Source organism: Heterocephalus glaber, unplaced genomic scaffold, assembly GCF_053883595.1.
Source record: "Heterocephalus glaber isolate CG9 unplaced genomic scaffold, H.glaber_assembly_v1.0 deba00001497, whole genome shotgun sequence".
Lineage (NCBI taxonomy): Eukaryota > Metazoa > Chordata > Mammalia > Rodentia > Bathyergidae > Heterocephalus > Heterocephalus glaber.
This window is the reverse complement of record NW_028258320.1, coordinates 70334059-70355113: the sequence shown is the minus strand read 5'-3', so window position 1 is coordinate 70355113 and position 21055 is coordinate 70334059. Positions and strand designations below refer to the sequence as shown.

Here is a 21055-nt window from a genome sequence, read left to right as displayed (position 1 = left end):
TAGTTTTACTATAGGAATTTGCTGACCTTATTACCTAATAAATGACCTCTGATTATCTACTGAAGAAACTGTTTTTTAGGCTTTGTGTTATGGATAACTGTACTTATTTTTCCTAAGAATTAAGGTTTTTTGTTTTGTTTTTAGGTTCTTTCCTTACTTGTTAAAATGTATTGTTTATTAAACCTTTATGTTTGTTTTTAAGCCCTAGGATATTTTGACTATCATAACTGTTTTATTGTATTGATTTCTAGGAAACAGAGACAGATTTATCCTTAGCAAAGTATAATGTATAACATAATGCTTATTTTTTAATACTACCCTGTATACATGTTTCTTTTGTGGCCTCATTTTCCTTTTTGCTTTAGTTTTCTTATTTCAAATTTTATTTATCTCATTAGACATATTTTCTTTGAGCTGGGTTCAGAGGTCCACACCTGTAATTTCAGCTACTGAGGAAACTGAGGCACAAGGTGTGACGTTAGAGGCCACCCCAGGCAGCTCAGCAAGACCTTGTCTCAAAATAAAAAATAAAATGATCTGGGGATGTAGGCCAGTGGTAGAGTACTTGCTTAGCCTGTGCAGCACCTTGTGTTCAATTCCTAACTCAAAATGAGAGAGAAATACTTCTTGCCTACAGGAATCCTTTGTGAAATAAAAGTACATGTAGTAGAATCTCTCTTTACTGAGGTGATTGAATCTTTGAATCTGATATTTGATCTATATGGAAAAAAAATACAAAGTTGGGAATTAAAAATTTTTTAAATACATTCAAAAATTAAAATACATTTTAATTTAAGAAATGTACAGTTTAAGAAATAGAAATTTGGGCGAGGGGACAGTGCTCAGGATTGAACCCAGAGCATTCCAACTAAGCTTCCTCCCCAGCCCTTTTTATTTTTTTATTTTCAGATAGTCTGCTAAGCTCCTGAGGTGTGGACATTGGCCTCAAACTCAGCACTCCTGCCTTGGCCTTCCTTCCTAGTAGCTAGGATTAAAGGTATGCACCACTGTGCCGGGCTTAAACCAATCTCTTTCTTTGCTGCTGGGGCTCAGACTCAGGACCTTGCACTTGTGGGGCAGGCAGTGGCACCACTGAGCTAAATCCCCGGCCCAGACCAATCTTTTGATGTAGGAAGAGAGCCTTTGAGAAGCCACTGGCAGTCTTTGTTAACCATTCATAATATATTGTTTTGATTTCCTTAAAGGGTAGTGAGAGATTTTAAAAATATGTGCAAAGAAACTTGAACATTGAAATCCACTAGATTTTTGTGAAAAAAAATTAACTCATTCTTTCCAATTATGTTTTCCATACCTACTTAAACAGTTTGACTTAACTATTTGCCTTTACTGAATCTTTCCAAAGTGGTGTACTTCTGTTCAAAGTAGAAACTGTTTTTGCATTCTTATCGCAGTAATTCATATATATCTAAATTATATAATTGTACAACTTTTTTAAACAGATGTGAGAATAAACACAAAAGGGACTGTGGGTAAGGAAAGTTGTTCTCCTTTTAAACACTTACATTTTGTTTTGTTTTGTTTTTCAGTTTTTGCTTTTCAGTTGAACTCGGGTCCTTGCACTTTCGAGGCAGGAGACGGAACCACTGAGCTAAATCCCTGGCCCATAAATTCATTTTTTTTAACACCTCCTTTGCCAAGTTTCTAAAATGTATTTTGCCCTGGGTTGACTCTATTGATGCTAGACAATAACCTGAAAAATGTTTTATCATAATGGCTAAAACCCCTTCCAGTTTCTAAGTACTTTAGCTGTTACCTGATTTAGAAGTATTTATAGCAAAGATAATGTGCCTGAGTCCCATTAACCTTCCTTGGCCCTTTAAATCAGTATTTTCCCTAGATAGAAATTTAGCTTTTCTTATGCAACCTTTAATAATTTAAATCCAATTATTTAATATGGTAGTCTGATAATCTACATTGTTGGTGATTATATGCTTAGATAATATGCTTCTGTGACTTCTGTTAATGTGCTGTATTTTTGCTTTAAAAGTAATCAATCTTACAGAAATTTTTGAAGAAATTTGTTTTATGTAATATGACCAGTGCATTTTTATTTTGAAAACTGGTTGTTGTAGCTTTATATCAAAAATTTGAGAGAAGACTCTTATACTAGTTTGTCACATTAACTTCATGTTGATGATTTTTTCATAGGTCAATGAGGTATAATTTACATAAAGCGGAATTTACCTTTGCTAGGTATTTAGTCTGAGAATTTTGACAAATGTGTACCATTGTGTACCTGTTACCCATAATTGAGATGTAGGGTGTTTCCATCACCCAAAAGTTCTCTCATGACCCTTTGCTGTGTCTCCCCACCTTCACCACACCCACTCCAGCCCTTGGCAGCAGTGATCCCCTTGCTATTCCTCAGGGTACTAGTCTTTTATGTCTGGCTTCTCTCATTTAGCATGATTCTTTCAAGATTCATCCCTGTTGTTCCACATATCAGAAGTTTATTATTTTTTTATTGATGAGAAGTAGTCCAGAAGCTGTACCAGTTTGTGTACTCACCAGTTAGTAGACATTTGGAATATTTCTAGTTTCTGATAATTATGAATACACTGAAGCCCCCATAACAGGGTTTGGTGGTGGTGGTGGTGGTGGTGGTGGTGGTGGTGGTGGTGGTAACCTGTATTTACTTCTCTTGGGCAAATGCCTAGGAATGGAACTAACTGCTTCTAGTCAGTTTCCCAAAGTGGCTGTTTTCTGAGTCCCAGGTGTCTGTCTGGAATCATTGCTTCTGCCTGAAGAACTTTTTCTAATCCAGGACTTTTCTTTCTAAACTTTCTTTTAATCCAGATCTACAGCATGATTTCTTTGGGGTTTTTGTTTGTTTCTGACCTAAAGATATTTTTACTCTATATGTTAGTCTAGATTGAGATTTTTTTTCTTTTAATACTTTCAGGATGTCAGTCATTCTTCTGGATAATAGTTTCCCAAAGGTTTGCTTTAATTTTCTCTCTTGTTCCTTTATATTTTTTTCTCTAGTCATCTTCAGACTTTCATCTTTGCTTTTCACCAGTTTGCCTGATACATCTAGGAGTTATCCAGCCTGGAATTCTTGAAATGTGGTTTGATGTCCTTTATTATTTTGAAGAAATTCTCATCCATTATCTCTTCAAATGTTTTTTCCTGCCCCTTTGTTTCTTTTCTTTCTGGGACTTCAATTTTTCTTACATCAGATTCTTTGATATATATATATATACTCTTGTATATTGTGTCCTTTTACTTTATTTTCTTTTTGTGCCGTTTGGTAAATTTCCATTGATTTATCATCAGGGCCAGTGAGCCTAGTCAATTTGTAAGCCAGTTGGAGAAATTCTTCATCTCTAATATCACAGCTTTTTAAGAAACAGCATTTCTGTTTTATTTTTCTTATAGATTCATTGCTCTGCTGAAATTCTCCATCCTTTTAGGTATGTTGGCTATCTTTTTCTATGGAGTGTCTCCCCCCCCCCCCCCCGCCCCGTACTGGCGATCTAACTCAGGATCTCTTGTGCTTGTGAGGCAGGCGTGGTGCCACTGAGCTAAATCCCCAGCCTTCTATGGAGTCTTTAACATAGTAAGCATAGTCATTTCAAAGTCTAGGTTTGGTAATTCTAAATTTTGAGTTATCACTGAGTCTGTTTCTGTTAATTTCTTTGTTTTTCAAAAATGAGTAATTTGTCCCTTGTTTTTATGTGTGTTCTTTCATTTTTATTAGATGCCAGTCATCTTGGGTAGAACTGTAGAGACTGAGATAAATAGCATTTATACCATTGTTATGGGAACTAGGTCAGCTTGGGCTGAGGATAGGGTGGGCTTGGGTTTTATCACTGCTGTGGTTGTCAGCGCACCAGAGCTTTCCACTTCGTCTTCTGGGCTGCTCTTGCCTGGTGGGGTAGCCTCAGTACAGGGCAAGTGGGGCAGTGCACCACCCTCAGCTTTGAGTCATCCAGCCCCTTGGAGCTGCAGAGTGGTTCTCTCTGAACACTCTTGTGGAGCTCCCAGGGATAGACTGCTGCTATTGCTTTGCACCAGGTCTGCACTGGGGGTGGCGGTGCTCTCTGTTGTTCTGGTAGAGCCCCAGTTGGTAGGGCATTGCGGGAAGGAGGTGGGGAGCAGTTGCATTGTCCCTGTCCCTCCTCTCTGGTGGCTAAACTCTGTCTTGTGTCTGTGACCAGCTGGAGAATGTGCTGCTGCTTCTCTCCCAGCAGAAGACCTCTGCTTGTTTGGTTGGAGTCTTTCGCAGAAGACAGCTGTGTACCCTTCCCTTGGGTGGAGTTTTCTCCTCTGTCCTTCCCCAATTGCAGTTGGCCTTTTCCTGTGTCTTGGGGTGACAGTTCACTGCTTTTCCTCAGCGGCTCAAGGCTTTGCTTCATAGGAGCTTTAGAGTTTGTGGAAACAAACCTATTTACACTAAAAAGAGGATCTCACAGAGCCCCTCGGGAGGGTGCTTAAAATAACATGGAATTTTAAAAAGTTAAATTTCAGGTGATTTTCATATCATTTGTTGATTTTTATTCCTGTTTTCTGAAACTGTTTCTTTAATCTTTATTGATAATTACAAGAGGTTTTGCCTTTAAAAATACTTATTCCCAAAACCATTTCTGTTTTTGGCATTGTCTGTCTGTGTGTGTGTGTGTGTGTGTGTGTGTGTGTGTGTGTGTGTGTGTGACTGTTGGCAGTAATAAGTATACTCTTAATTTAAAATTGAGATGCTGATAATTGCCACATTCTTGTTGAAGGATCCAAAACAATGCCATACTCAGTAATGTGGCTACATTCTTTGGACTCCAAATTCTAGGATAAACAGTGTAAATTACTAATATAACAGTTACTAATTTGATAGATATGGGAAATGCCAGGCCACCTTATTGTTTTCTTTTTTTGAACTTTGATTTTGTTTGCAAAAACAATCTTCAGCCCTTGGTGAAACAAACCATTAGGCAGAGTGAAAATTTGTTGCAAGGTTGGCTCCTGTGATTCTGGGAGATGGGCTCTGGAGGCAGACTGTCTGGACTCCCAAGTTCTGCATCTCATATTTTTTATTTATTTATTTATTTATTTATTCTTTTTTGGTACCAGGGATCGAACTTGGGACCTTGCATTTGCGAAGCAGTCAGCAGAACCACTGAGCTAAATCCCCGGCCCTAGGTGTATAATTTTGACAGGGTGGTCAGCCTCCTTATGCCCCACTTTCTACATCAGAAAGGAAGATACAAATAGCACATACTTCTCAGGCTGTGAAGATTATGATAATTAGTAAGGTGTAGTGCATACAAAGTATTGTGTTTTCTACTGTCTTTGTTTACTATAAGATAGTTTTGTCATAAAGGTCACAAAAAAGCCAGGTAATTTGAACCAAACCAACAACAGGAGGTAGAGAATTGGAAAATACACTTGTACAAGGTTATTCAACCATAGACTGCTTGTATGGGTCAAAGGAAGAAGAGTAGAAGGGGTAAACCTAGCTTCACATCCTGGAGTAAGAAGCTATGCATACATTTGATCACACCTCACTCTCTGATCATGAAAATGCTCTTGGCTGCATTGGCCCGAGCTAAGTTCATAGGTCAGAGCCAAGAGAGGAAAAAGAAAGGGGCCCAAGCAGGGGCTGAACAGAAGACCACAGCTCCCTTCCGTAGTTCCGTTCTTATCAGAACGCTAGTACCTAGATTCAATTCACTAATAAACCTATAGTCCAGATTTTTTGTGTGAATTTTTGCATACTATTTAATCTCTGAATGTAGGTTTCTTTATTCAATGAAGGTGATAATATTTCTCAAGTTTCTTTCTTTTTTTTTTGAAACAGGGTCTCGCTGTATAGTTCAAGCTTGCCAGGAACATCCTATATAGATCAGGCTGGCCTTGAACTTGCGGCAATCCTCCAGCCTCATCCTTCCGAGTGCTGGGATTACAGGCATGCGCCACCATGCCCAGCTTCAAGTTTCTTAAAGGAAATAATCCATGTATGGTGCTTAGCTTAGTGCTTAAATACAGAAAATGATCTGTATGGTTATCATATTGCCATCATTCTTATCATCATTTGTTTCATAGAATCCCAAAACCCCTGAACCCTGATCTGAGGCAGCCCCTGCTTCTACACTTTTTTTCACTGCTCTGGCTTCTCAAGGAAATAAGTACACAGAAACCAGGAATAGACAAGTGCTCATGCTTCATCACTGCAAAGCTTTTGCCAGCTGAGCTGGAGGCCATGTTTGATCTGGTGTTTATACTTCTCCTCTGCCAAGACAGAGGCTCTAAAACTTCTAAAGCTGAGAGCTAACTTTGCCTTAGCCTTCCCAAATGTTCTTAGAGTAGGACATTCATGAGAAAGGCAGCTTAGGGTGGGAATGGGATGGGAGGCTAGTTGGGAGGTAACCCTTGGTGAAGATGCTGAGAAGTGGTCAGATTCTGATGAATTCTCAAGGAGGTGCCAGCAGGATCTGCTGATGGATTCTGTGTGGCCTGCAGAGAAGGGAGTGCCAAGGATGACCAGGGTGTGTGACCTGAGAAGCTGGAAGGATGGAGACTTTCATCTGTTATTTTGTTACCATGTAATAGTGATTCTCAGTCCAGAGGGCATGTACATTTTTTATTAGATTTACCCTTAGGTGTTTGATGTTTTTCTGTTTATTTGCTGGTCTGGAAATAGAACTTACTCTTATTTATTGACCTTTTCTCCAACAACCTTGCTAAGCTCATTCATCAATTCTAGCAGTTTGTCTGTCAAATTTTTAAGATGTTCTATGTATATATAGTCATATCATTAGTTAATAGTTACGGTTGTATTTCTAGTCTATACTTTTTGGTTTTTGTTCCTACTTTGTTGTACAAACTAGAGCCTCCATATGCTGCTACACCGAAGTATTGATAGAAGGTGTATTCATCTTAATTTTGTTCACAGGGGGAATAGTTGCAGTATTTCACTATTAAATGTGATGTTTGCCACAGATTCTTTTGAAAGTATTCTTTATCAGATTAAATAGATTGTCTTTTGGTCCCACTGTGCTGACTATTTTTATCATGATTAGAAATATGTTAGAGTTGATGAAAGGCTTTATTTTTAAGTGTACTTTAGAGTTCTCAGTCCTATCAGATCCCAAATCCCTCTTCCCATAATAAATTATGTGAAAAATTGAAATTTGCATAATGTAACCCACCTACACTTACATATTTTTAAAATATAAAGAAGAAAAAGTGTAATTTATAATAAAATAATTATTCATCATATCAATGTTCTGGTATGACTGTATTACCATAGAAAGTATCCACCAAATACCCAAAGCTATTTTTAGGGTAGTATTTCACTCCCATTTAGAATCAGTGTTTTAGAGGATAATGGTATAGATTTACATTTATAGCAGACTTCTTTGATCGGAGATGAATCATTAATACTACTAGGAAATACTGTCATTAGGATAACTATAGGGCTGTAGGTATAATGACAAAAAGACCATTTTTCTTGTGATATCTGAGATAAAGTTTATTCAACAAATATTTACTGAGCATCTGCTAAGAGCCATGCACTGTTCTAGTTCTTGATAGTAAAACTGAGTAAAACAAGGCTGCTTAGATGATGTGCTCAATGGAAGAGTAAAGTATATAACATGTAAGAAAGTGATAAGTGCTACAAAGAAAAGTAAGTCAAGGTAAGGGACTGGAGAGCTGTGGAGTAAGTGTATATATGTTTTTAGAGAGGGGAGCAGGAATAAAGTCTGAGCAGAGATTTTTGGCATCTGGTCGTTAAGCATCCTAGGAAGAGGAAAGGGAGCATGCTTTGTCCAAGAGTTGAACAACAGCAAACATTATTTACTATCCAACATGTGCCAGCAGTCACTATTTGTTGCCTTATTCATCCTTTTAAATGATCGGATGAAGTTGCCAGTGATATCCTCCTTGACAGAGGCAACAAGGCACACAGATTACAAAGTGTTGCAGTCAGGATTTAAATCCCAGGGCACCTGGTTCCACAGCCAAGGAATTGGAGAACTAGATGCTTCCTAAAGCTCTCTTCTTTGCAGGTCTGTCACGTGACCATCAGAACAGTTTGTTCAGAGAAAATGGAGGACAGAGTAGTGAATTTGGTGTTGTTGTTGTTGTTGTTGTTTTTACAGTGTCTTGTTACACAGTCCAGGCTGGCTTTGAACTCACTATATCATCCAGGCTGGACTCAAATTTATGATTGTTCTGTCTCAGCCTCCTGAGTGCTGGGATTACAGGCCTGGCTCACCATGCCCAGCTGAATAGTGAGCTTGAAACCATAATCATTTGCAGTTCCTTATGTAGTGTTCTAAAATATTACTGAATAAAGATAGGGTTTTTTAAAAATATTATGAATGGAAAGCACTTCAAATTAAGTTAAAATTAATAAGAATTATTCATTTGGGGGGTATCTTTTTTATATTACTTTCTAACATTTTATTTTGGCCGTTTCCTTAATAATAATTGTCTAAACAGAAATATAAACTCATTTGAACTGATTAATGCTGAAAAATTTATAATCTTGGATTTATTGAACTTATTATAGATTTAACACAAATAAGCAACTGTAAACTGAGAGCTTTGTGAAATATCGTTGGTAATATGTACATTGTTAATACTTAACTATGAAATTTTAAAGTTCAAGTGAAAGACATTGTGTCATACTTTTGACCCTCAGGGCCATCCATCTAAGAGCTATTCAGTTTGTAAATGTATTTCTACTGCCCTAATGCTACAGCGTCCTGTGAAACTGAGATCCAGATACATTAAATAATAATCATGGCTGACATTTGAGGGTTGCTACCTCTAAGTATTATTCTGAGTTCTCCACATGCTTTGAACCTTTAATTTGAATGTCAGTATATCTAAAAGAAGGGAATATTTTATTAGCTTAGACGACCTGATCATTCTAGTAGTCTAAGAGTATTATCCTTAGAGTAACTGGAGGAGCAATGTGATATATTAAAAATTAATTGTGGAAAGCTTTTGATCTAGTTTTAAAGTGATTAAACAAAGACTGAATCCCAGGAGTATATGGACACCAGTGTCACTTTTAGTAAAATCGATGTTTACACACACATTTGAGTACTAAAAGTAAAACAGATTATTTTAGCCTTTATTAGGTAGCAGTTAAAAACAGGGAAAGAGGCAACATGTGCAGTGGTTGGGCCATAGATTTTTTTGTTGTGCTGCCGGGGTTCAGAGCCATTCCTTCATATGCTGCCTCAGTGAGCCGAGCAAGTTACCTAACCTCACCACGCCAAGCTTCGTTTATTCGCCTGTAATTTAGGCTTCCTGACAATACTTGTTTCAGGACGAATCTCTGTACAGTTCTTGGCATCCAGCAGTCATGGTTCCTTGGGAGCATCATCATACATTGGAGTCTTCCTTGTTAAATTGAAAGGCAGAGGAAAAATTCCTTATGGACACAGACTACTTGAAATTAAAGGAAACACAAATAAAATAGCCTTACTAAGAAAATTCTTTTATTATAAGACAGTGTCTGGCTAAGTTGGTTTTTTGGGTTTTTTTTTGGTACCGGGTATCAAACTTGAGACCTTCCACTTGTGAGGCAAGCGGCACCACTGAGCTAAATCCCCAGCCCCTGGCTAAGTTATTTTAATTAAAATATCTTGATTCAGAATGCATTATTAAAATAATTAAATAATGTAACAGAATTAATTTTAGCAATATAGTTTTGCCACGTGTTATGACAGGATTGACCAAAAAATAGAACATTATCAATGTTAGTAAATAGCTGTATTTTAATATATCATACTCTTAGTCTTTTCATATGTTATTACCTCTTTTATTTAGTTTTATAACCAGTTAGCTAGTGGATTTTTAAATAGCTGTTCTAATTTGTGTGTGAGTCCCAAATCTTATACTGTGATGGAATATACATTTCTTGAACTCTTAGTTCAGTTCTTGCATGGAAATTGTTTGGAGAACCTGATACTAGTATGTGTAACTTAGCAGGGTTGCTCTAGGTGTTTGACTGGCAAAGAGTTTCTTTGGAGAGTATGTGTCAGCCCATTTCTTCTGTCAGACTAAGAAATCAAATAATTAAAAACATTGTGCTGAGAGATACAAAGGCACATATCGCTATTAAGGAGACTTTGTATGTTTTTAAGGATATGTAGTTGCCAATTACCCTGATGTGATCATTATACTTTGTATGCATGTATTGAATTATCACACTGTGCTGCATTAAAAAAACAGAAAGATCACTTTGGAAATCCTTATAAGTAAAATTATAAGTCTGAAGAAGAAAACCTTTTACAAAGAAAACAAAATTTTCAAAAGTTAGAACATTGCATATATTTTTTCTATTAGATGATTTATGAATATATTGTTATTGCCCATGATTTTAAATATCTGAAACAATTAGAGTGTTCATATTAACCAAATAGGTGTATAATAACTACTATTTATTTTTATAAAGGTTCAGAGGTCAAGAGAAATAACATCTTGTGGATAGCCATGGCAGGAATCCATCAGATATGGGCACTCCTGCTGGATTCCAGCAAGCTGCCAAAGAAGAAGTAAGTGTCTGCACCTCTCTTTCAGTGGACGCACTCCTTGGAGTTCACAGGATTCCCTTTCCCAGCCATGTAACCACACCCACTGTACTAATCAGGATGTGCTGTATTAAAACCACTGTAACAAACAGACCACACTCTGAGTGGCTGAGAAGAAGGCTTTTTTCTTGCTAACTTGCGTAGGTTCAGTGGGAAGCATTACTTTACCAACCAGGATGAAGCAGCTACCATTTGAAGCTTTGCAAGTCATCCTGGCAGAGGAGGAGAGAAGGAGGTGGTGAGTCACTGGCTCCTAAAGCTTCTGCTCCGCTCCAAAGTGACACAGCACCTCTACTCACGCTTCCTCAGCTACAGTAAGCCCTGCAGCCACACCTAACTTCTAGGAGCCAGGAAGAACAATCCTCCTGAGAACCCTGTAGGAGAACTAGAAATATTTGACGGGCTTTTTCATTTAAAACATAGTTCAGGTATCTGTAGGAGTTCCTTCAAATAGGTGAGTGCCCCAAGGCAGTTATTAGTAACACAGGTTTTGTCATCAGGCCTGAAGTTGAATCCTGACTCTGCCACTCACTATCTCTGTGCACTCGAGAGAGGCCCTTTTACTCTCTAAGCCTGGCTTTCCTGACACATCACCTCATAGGCTTGCTGAAAGAGTTGAGCAAAGTGCCTGACACGCTGAGTGTGGGTAGCTCTGCTGCCACCTTTGGGTGTGTAAAGATGAAAAGGCAGTGTGCCTGCCCAGCCTCAGTCTTCTCCCTCCAGGGTCCTCCCTCCTGCCCCACACAGAGCGGCCGCACGCTCCTCTCTGGCCTCACTGAACCTGTGTGTAGTCACATCACTGCACTGACAGCTTTGGCCTGCCGCATTCCCTCTTCTCTCCCTCTCTCTCTTTGGTTGTACTTACTTTTAACGAGTTCTTCCTATCAGACTACCTTTTAAAGAAAGGAGCCCTGTCTTGTTCGTTTTTGTGTCTACACTACAATATCTGATACATAATAGGAGCTCATTAAAACCTTGTAAAATAAATACATGAGTGAAAGTCATAGACTATAAATGCTGAGTCGCCATGAAAAGTAAGTGCTGGTTATCTCTCATTTTTATCAGCAGAAAGGAGCAATTGTGTAGATCAGCCAAAATAGCAGATATTCCAGATAGTGTGTATGTGTATGGATGTTGCTTTGGAACACATTTATATCATGCTTTGTAATCATTTATTTAAAAATATTAATATACTATATGCTAGGTACTCTGCTGGACACTGAGGGTGAAATTACATGCTTACTGTTAAAGGTGAAATGAAAACATGTGGTGACTTCATTGCACTTAAAGAAGCAGAATAGATCAGCAAACAAGATGTAGTGTGTGTAAAATGAGTCACTGAAGTAACCCTTTAAATTGAAATTGTCCTGTATAAAAGTTAAGAGAGACACCCATTATCGGTAAGATTTGAGATGTCAAAGAAGACCTCCTGGAAGTGCCAGGAGTTAGGGAGGTTTTCCAGGCCCAGAGCTGACACGACTGATGTCAGTGGAATCCAGATCACGCCATGCCTTCTGAGTCCTTGTAGAGATTCGGACATTCTGCAGGCCTTACAGAAAGTTTTAAGCTGAGAAGTGACACGATTAGGTCTCTTTGAAAGAACCCTGGCAGCATTCTGAGAGACAAGGCAGGAGACCGAGATAGCACTAAGAGAGGCTGTTGCTGTTTTCCAAGCAAGAGAACAGCACAGCTTACCAATAACGAGCCTGTGAGACATAGCTAAACAGCCAGCAGAAGTAACAGCTTGCCAGAATGTGCTGTTCTGGGTGATGGCTGTATTGGATGTAGATGATCAAGGGCTGCCTAAACTTCCTCATAAGTGGAGTCGTTAACTTTTCTTCATAATAAGAAAATGATCACTCAGGTCACGTCGACTGCATCTTAATTTTAGGTATGTTTTATCCTTCTGTGTGACTGATCATCAGGTGGTAATAGCCCCTAATGTTTGTTTGCCAGTACTGGGTACCAAACCCAGAGCTTAGATAAGCACTCTACCACTGACCTACATCCTCAGGCCTCCTGATTTTTAAGTTATAATTTCTTGCCACTCCTTTTTTTTGGTACCAGGGATCAAACTCGGGACCTTGAGCTTTCGAGGCAGGTGGTGGCACCACTGAGCTAAATCCCCAGCCCTCCCCACTCCTTTTGTTAAGGAAGCTTCTTTTTTAAACTGTTAAGACTCCTTACCATAATTACTTTTTGGTTTATTTGTTTTGCATATTATTACCCATATTTCACTGGCCTATTGTTATAAGCTCCGTGGATAAATGCCTGTCTTTTATACACTCTTTGCCCCTTTGCTTTGTCCCCTGCTTCCCACCCACCTTAGCATTGGGAACCAATCAGTAAATGATGGTCATTTTACCTTCTCCACTTGCGTCATATTTAAAAGTTATGCATATAGCCCCTCACTTTGCATCCTAAGCCTGCTTCTTCCCTTCCCTCATATAGCATACTACCAGTCTTCTTTACAGTCCTTTGGGCATAAATTTAGAAATCAAGCTGTAAAACTTTCTCTAAATTACAGGGGTACCATCGGAATACTCCTTTAAATAGGCATTTCCCTAGTATACAAAAGAAATTGATTCTGTACACTTGATTCATTAATTTGGTATAGTCATTCTGTATCATCTTCAAGAGCTTGATCATTTTAGATCTCTTTTAGCACCTGCCATTGCATGAAGCTAAGAAGAAATCAAGAAATGGAAATAGATCTAATTTATGTCTAACTGTTATTCTTTTAATTCTGATCCTGTCAGGAATTTCCTGTGTGGCTTTTGAGAGACATTTCAGTTATTTGCATGTTGCAGGAAAGTAGGAAGGCCTGTACCTACCAGCTATATAAGTTAATGACTGGAAAAACTGCAGTGAAAGGTGCCTGGCAGAGTTTAGGCCAAGATCATTTGTTTTCTTTTCTTTTTTACAATGTTGTCACCATTGATTGTTTCCCTCACATGCATTTCATACCTACCTTGAACACGTTTCCTACTTGATGGCTCCACCTATGAACTTGTCTTTCAGTGAGCTAAAAAAAGGAACCTGTCTTCGGTTTGCTGGCAGTGGAAATGAAGAAAATCGAAACAATGCATATCCTCACAAGGCAGGTTTTGCCCAACCCTCAGGTCTGTCTCTGGCCTCTGAAGATCCCTGGAACTGCCTGTTTGTAGCTGACAGCGAGAGCAGCACTGTGAGAACTGTCTCCCTGAAAGACGGAGCAGTGAAGCATCTCATTGGAGGAGAAAGAGATCCCATGGTAAAGAAAGTCACTTTTACAGTGTGCCCAGACCCTGACCGTGCTAGCAGCTTTCTGAAATGTGAGATGTTATCATGAAGTCTAGGAGAGATGACTCTTGGCCTATCATCCATCCATTAAAATGGAAGTCAAATAAAAGGAAATGTAAATATAAAGAAACACAAGTAAAGCCATCTGAGAAAAATAATCTCATTCTACTTGTTCATGTATAAATGTTAAAGCCTCAGGGAAAAAGAAAGGATAAAATATTGATTACTAGAGAGAAGAGAAATATCTACCTTACCTAAACATTTGCCAGAGAATTGGAAAGAACACCAGACTAGTAGACTTGACCTGTTCCTGACCACGTCCCGGAACTGTTGTGAGTAAAATGACAATGCACCAAAAATTAGTACAGACTCAAAAGTCTATAATTTTCTAGTCTGCATCCATTACCCAGCCCTGTTTATATGAAAATCAGTCCTTTCCCCTCGAACTTGAATAGCACATTCAACTATCTTAATTTTTACTTTATAGCTTAAAACACTGTAAAAATTTTAATAACTGCTGTTTCTTTCTCCTTAAAAAAAAAATAAAAGAATTTATTTGCTTTTGGTGATGTTGATGGAGTAGGCATCGATGCAAAGCTTCAACACCCACTTGGAGTAGCGTGGGACAAGAAGAGGAATTTGCTTTACGTGGCAGACTCCTACAATCACAAGGTGAGTCTTTACAGAATTATGCAATACCTTGCTATCTGTCCATGATGTTCAAAATGCTGAAATATCAGTGTTCTTCTTGCAGGTTCTATTCTAAAACGTAGAGGAACAACGGCCCTTGGCAACTATATACCTTTTATTCTCTGCTTCTGTTCTCTTTCTTTGTCAGGAGGTTACGATGGTATCTGAACTAGGGAAGGCACTAAACCAATTCCAATGGCTGTGAACTAAAGTTGTGAACCACTTAGTAACATATTCAGGAAATAAGAGAAGGCAAGTAGCAGGGAAAATGATAGCTATTAAAAGATGAATGTTTTTGAGTTGTTGCATACTTGTAGTGCCTGGTGGCAGATAATCCCATCGTTAACTGCACTTCTATTTTTGTCTCTTCAGTTATTTTGGTTTTTATTGCATGTTCCTTTTTATAAAAATCAGTGATAATAAATTTAATTCTTTGTGGTGAGAGGCCATACATTTAACGTACTGAGATATAACTGGTAGTCATTAAGTTTAATACCTTCAGGTACCCTCAGGCAGTACTCATGAGAAGGAAGTTCAGTTGTGAAAGTGTGTTCTATTGTGACGAAAAACAATAAAATTGATTCATTTTAATTTCAGACATAATTTCATCCAAGATCACCTCTAGAAAACATAACTAGGGATTTTATAGTTTTTGGTCTTAAAATAGAGTATCTCCCCCTAGACTGTATAATTTGAATGTTTGGCTTTTCAAGAAAACAGTAAATTTCTACTTTTTTCTGAGATCTGTTGAGAATGCTAATGGCAATCCGGATTCTTCTTACTATTATTTTTTTTGATACTGCACCTTTCCATATGACAAACATGAGATTGGTCTTCAGATAAATAAATATTTTGTTCCTTCTTCAGATTAAAGTTGTGGATCCAAAAACAAAAAACTGTACAACATTAGCAGGCACTGGAAACACGAATAATGTTACTAGTTCCAGTTTTACTGAGTCGACTTTTAATGAACCAGGAGGCTTGTGTGTTGGAGAAAATGGCCGATTATTATATGTAGCGGACACCAACAATCATCAAATTAAAGTGATGGATTTAGAAACAAAAACAATTTCTGTGGTAAGTTAAAGCATAAATTAAAGGTGTGGTTTTGATGATGATGATACTAAAGGCTACAATACTTAGAGACATGTTTAGTTAGACCCTCTCTGGTGGTGAAATTGACACATTTAGATAGACTAGTAAGTGAATGCCTCCATTGTTTTGTTTTGTTTCATTTTGTTTTTGATAGCTAGACCAACAGGCCTGCTTTAAGGCTATACTAATTCTTGGAATAAAAGTTCTGTCTGTGCTGAAATTTTGAGAAAAAGACACTGGAAGTTGGAGAGAATTTGATGAACCTTCAAAAACAAAAGGAGAGGGACTTAGATCTGTTTTAAAAAGTATAGATACACTTACGCATGCTTCAGGCCTGTACCGTGTGGGTTGGATTTGTTTTATTCAGTGATCCTTAGAATATTGTGTAATCTTTGTTTTGGATGGTGAACCTATTACCAAATAATCTTCCAGAGGAATATTTAGAAGCTGTATTTCTGAAGACATTGAAGATTGGGAGAAAATCAAGTTCCAATCAATTTTTAACAATACGGACAGGGTCTCTAATAGAATTTTCAGTGAAAAATGTGGATTATAAATTACCTCTTGATGTATCACATTGACCTGAAAATAATGCAGAAGTTTTTTTCTAAAATTCCAATAATTTGCAAGATATTTTGAAATTTAAAAAAGAGATTAAAGAGTCATCCCTCTTCACTAGACCTCTGATGTATGAATATGCCAAATAACATACTTGACAATGAAAATTATAAGAGAGTATATATTATATCCACTACTTTAAAATTCATACAATTTTTATATAATTTCCTGCCATCTATAAAGATATTAGACAGTTTAATTCTGTCTCCTTCATAAGTGTTGGTAATCTTTTTGCTAAGGTGAACTATTTTTCTGTACCCATTAAATAATCTGGAGGTTATCTATATAAATGCATCCTAATTCAGATTAGATGGCAATTAGTTTCACTGATACAGAACTCTTTTTCTCCTAAAGTCTGAAAATAAGTTCTCTTACTCCAAAGTATTTGTGCTTTAATAACAGATTTTCTGATTTCCTAGCTGCCCGTCTTCAAATCTGAAAACGCTGTGGTAGATGGCCCATTGCGCCTAGAAAAACCAAAGTCAGTACCCAAACTACCGAAATCTGCCCCAAGCATCAGGCTTTCCCCAGTGACTGTTTGTCCTGGTCAGACTCTTCAGTTCAAACTCGGACTGGACCTCCCATCAGGAACGAAGCTAACTGATGGAGTACCCAGTTGTTGGTTTCTAACTGCTGAAGGTATGCATATAATCTTGTAAATGTAAATATTCAACAAATTCTTGATATTTAATCTAATAATTTTTCTGACTTGTTATATTTCTGACATTTGGGCAAGATTTATAATAGATGTAAGAAAAAATTAATCCTGATCCAACTCTACTTTGGCACTTTTCTGTAGTCTTCAGGATTTTTGCCTCCCTTTACTAGAGAAGTGTAACTCACTGAGAGCTACACATCAGTTGTTAGCAGAGTTTCTTTAAATATGGAGTTGCCTCTGTCTCTTCCCTAACCTTGTTCATCATTTTTGTTCTCAAGAAGAACCCCTTGGGTTAAAAATATCTGAAAGAGAAAACTGAAGTGGAGCCTCCTTATTTAATCTTTTTCCATAACTCTTCCTTCTGGTCACCGTCATGCAGTCCTGCTTCCCGACATCTGTGACATAGTAAACAATGATTCTGAAGTGAAATAGTGATGGTCCAGAAGTCCTAACATAGGACTTTGTATCTCAAGTGATCTTCTCCCTAGTCTCCCACGCTCTTTCACATGTTCTCCCTCCATCTTCCATTTCCTCTTCAGCTCCTCTCATGCCCTTTCACACACTTTTTTTGTATATTACCCAAATCCTGGCTTCATGCCTTTTTACCTTCGTAAAGGGCACTCTCAGGGCAGAAGCCACTGGCCTGCAACTGTCAATTCAGTATCCAAACCAAAAGGACACCGATCTTGGTAGAGTAGCCAGGCAGACTACTGGTTAGAGTTTGAGAGCCTGGCGCTGCAGTGATTGACTGAGCCTGAGGGGAAACCACCCCCCTGACTCTCCACAGGGAAGAAAGCTGGCCATGCATGCAGTACTCAGGTGGATGGGGCTGGCCCTGCGGACAGAAGAGTACTGAATCCCTGGCCACCCGCGGCCCTCCGTGGGCTCATAGCAGGTTCTAGATTGCTGCTTTACTGGTTGTGTCTGTGTCCATAGGTCTGAAAAGAGTGCATCAATTGGAGAGCACGAATTTAATTTCTCTTCGGGTAATTAAAGAGCAGTGTATTGATTTTTAAAATAGGTTATTGACAAATTAACATTTTAAATTCTCCTTGTTAAAGGCTCAAATTAGTTAATGTTAAGTCTTTGGGATGTAAAATACCAGATAGTATTAAAGTAAAGTAGGCTGCAGGGGCAATACTGAGCTATTTTATCACTTGCCCAAAGTACTGACTTTTTTTTAAATACAGAAACAAATAAGCTTTTCAGGCAAGACTCTTAATAATTTTAAAGGTTTTGAAAATTATTTTATTGAGTATATTTGCATTTATGATTAAAGGATATTTTTCCTTTGGGGCTGGTTGGTTAGAGGCAGATATTTTTAGGGTGGTTAGACTTTGTGAAGTTTTAAGCCAAAACAAGCAGCATGAAAAAAATGACTGGCATACTATAACTTCACAAATCCTAATATATACCAAAAACATCTAAAGAAATATTTTGTGCTTTATTTCTAGATTTGAATATTAAAATAGCAGTTTATTATTTTCCTGTCCTAATTTAAAATTTAAGAAGTTCTCTATTCTTCTCTCTAGTAAAATGAAGAATTAAGTAAAACATACTTCCCAGTCCAAAAATAAGCAAAGAAAGCCAGAGTTGTGGAGAGAATTATTTAAAAGCTCCACATAAAAGCTCTGCACTTAACTCTTCAGATTATTACCTTTCACCTTCTTATTTCTCTGATTTAACATCGTTTTCTCAAATCTGATTTTTCAACAGAATATTAGAGGCAATAAAATGAAGGAGCTATGGAGAGGACTGATGAAGGCAGGTGCTCTGAGTCCGTTGACTCATCCTAAGAGGGAAAACTGGAGACCAGAAAGCTACAATGTCAACATCACATCTGTCCCTCCTCCATGGATGCTCCAGTTTTTGTACAAATGTCCTGAGTCACTGATAAGTTGTTAGATTAGGGTCCATGTACTCTCTTTCAGATGGCAGGAGAGCATTTCAGTTATTTCCCAAATCTGGGTGCTGATGCCCACCACCCTCTCGAATGTCCACATGATGCTGTGCTCCCTCAGTAGGCACAAGTGTTTCTTCAGGGAGAAGGCTCAAGATGAATAAAGAAAAAGAAGGAAAAATTACAATAATAGAGGGCTTAAAAATTTTTAGTGGTTTCTTTGACATTTTTTGGATAGATATTTAAGTCTGTATGTTAAAGTCTAGGTAGAATTTCATATATTAAATTGAGGTAGATAAAATCTCTTAGTTTCTACTTTAACTCAAGTTATTTGCAGTATTACCATTTTCTAAAGGAATGGCTGGTTTTTTATTGTTCTTGGATATTTCAGAATTCACAGTCTTAACTAGAAAGTCACTATAGAGTTGTACATCCATTCATATTCCATTAGACAGAGTTCATTTTGTAGTTTTTATATTTTATCCCTAAGTATTTTTATCCATTTGATAAAAATGATCTACTGTCTCACTTATCCTATGCTTATTTGTACAACTTATTAAAAGATTTTATTTTTAACTTTGGGCATTAAGGATCTAGAGCCATCTTTGCAGTATTCTGTTTGATTTCAATAAAAATAAGTTCATGATATATTTTACAGTGTTCAAACAAAAGAATAATTGGAATAATTAGATATAGTGGTCATCAAACTGGGAACTTCTCATAGATGTCATTATATCGTACTCATACTCATGTCCTTCGCATAGGGTATAATGCCTGGCACCTAGAGACTTTTGTTGACTGAATGGATACTGTCTTCCTCTGATTTTTTTTCCAATTTCCTATTTGTCTTCTTATGCAGTCTTAATCATTTCCTTTTTTTATTTTCCAGGCAATGAGTGGCTTCTTCAAGGACAGATACCATCTGGAGACATAGAGAACATTTCCAGCCAACCAACAATTTCACTGCAAATTCCTGGCAATTGCTTGTCACTTGAAGTAGTTCTATCTATCAGCGTGTTTCTTTATTACTGTAGTGCAGACAGCAGTGCTTGCATGATGAAGGGAATTTTATTCAGTCAGCTCTTACGGATAACAGAGACACAAGCAGGTTGCATCGCTCCAGTGGAGCTCAAGCATGCATTTTAGCCAGTCAGCCAGCAGCTGCTTGCCATATCCCCCATTCTTCATCCCCACCTTCACTGTAACTTAGGAAAAAACTGTTTCTGCCCTGGATCCCAAGATGGATATTGCTCACTTCTAGCAACTTAACTTAAAATAAAGCTATGTTCCTTATTTACTTTTTATTATAAAGAATTCCTTCATTCTAGCTCTGCTATCTAAATCATTGACCATCATTCAAACCATGACAGTATAATCTGTGCTGCTCTTTGTTACAAGACTTTAGTCCACACTGTAGTAGAAAATACTACCATAAGATAATTTGCAGTGAATACTGAAAATACCAGGCATTTTAGCTAACTTTAAAAAACCTTTTTAAATAGCATTCAGCATATTTGAATATGTAAATTTCACAGTAACTTTACACAGACTTAAGCTCCAGTTCATATTTTTGTATTAGGACACCTGCCATTCAAGCCATTAGGTCTATTTTAAGCCAAAAAAACTAAAAAAAATTTTAAAAAGTGTTTTCATTACAGTAGAAACTTAAGAGTATGTGAGTGGCTACATATCTTTATTTTCTTCTGTGATATTCTCAGTTGAGATATTTTTAACAGAGTTTCAATTTATTTTATTATAAATTATTTGTTGTTTTAACATAGCACTATTAATGCCTTATATCTTTATATAGAAAAAGCTGAACGTAGATTCTCTAGGGGGATGGAGACCTACTCCTTTGACGTGTTTGGTGGTGGTAGTGGTATACTGGTAGTGATGGTATTGGTATTTTCCTTTGAATGAACACATTCTTATCAGATAATGACGGGTCCCCAGAAATAATATGACTTTCAAAGAGAAAAGACTTAACACACATTACTGTCTGTGATAAAGGAATTATTGTGGTAACTGAATCTGATAGAAACAGGTATGTATGTTATTTTAGAAATTTACATTTCACTTGAAAGTATCAAATGAAGATTTGTTGGGTTTGGGGGTTTCTTTGGTACCTGTATTCAGAATTTAAATTATGATCATTCATTGTGATGTTTTAAAAATCAGATTTGAGCCTTCAAATTGAAATTTTCAATGTAAAATACTACATATAGTTAACAAGTTTAGTAGACTCTA

At 37.4% G+C, this 21055-nt stretch overlaps 1 protein-coding gene across 3 annotated transcripts in view; it reads left to right on the top strand.

The window, feature by feature from the left end:
- The window catches only part of Nhlrc2 (NHL repeat containing 2), a 52110-nt gene extending 32009 nt beyond the window's left edge, over positions 1–20101 (top strand). Inside the window, exons 6-12 of one of the 3 annotated variants that reach the window (XM_004838886.4) lie at positions 10430–10529; positions 13587–13818; positions 14397–14519; positions 15405–15614; positions 16670–16889; positions 17696–17803; positions 19698–20101. In XM_004838886.4, the coding sequence (XP_004838943.2) occupies positions 10430–10529; positions 13587–13818; positions 14397–14519; positions 15405–15614; positions 16670–16889; positions 17696–17803; positions 19698–19954 (1250 nt within the window). In that variant the 3' untranslated portion in view covers positions 19955–20101. Of the gene's footprint in view, positions 1–10429; positions 10530–13586; positions 13819–14396; positions 14520–15404; positions 15615–16669; positions 16890–17695; positions 17804–18624; positions 18673–19697 lie in introns of all 3 variants that reach the window. The other 2 variants (XM_021253413.2, XM_004838887.4) reach the window with 2 other exon arrangements.
- The last annotated feature ends 954 nt before the right edge of the window (positions 20102–21055 follow it).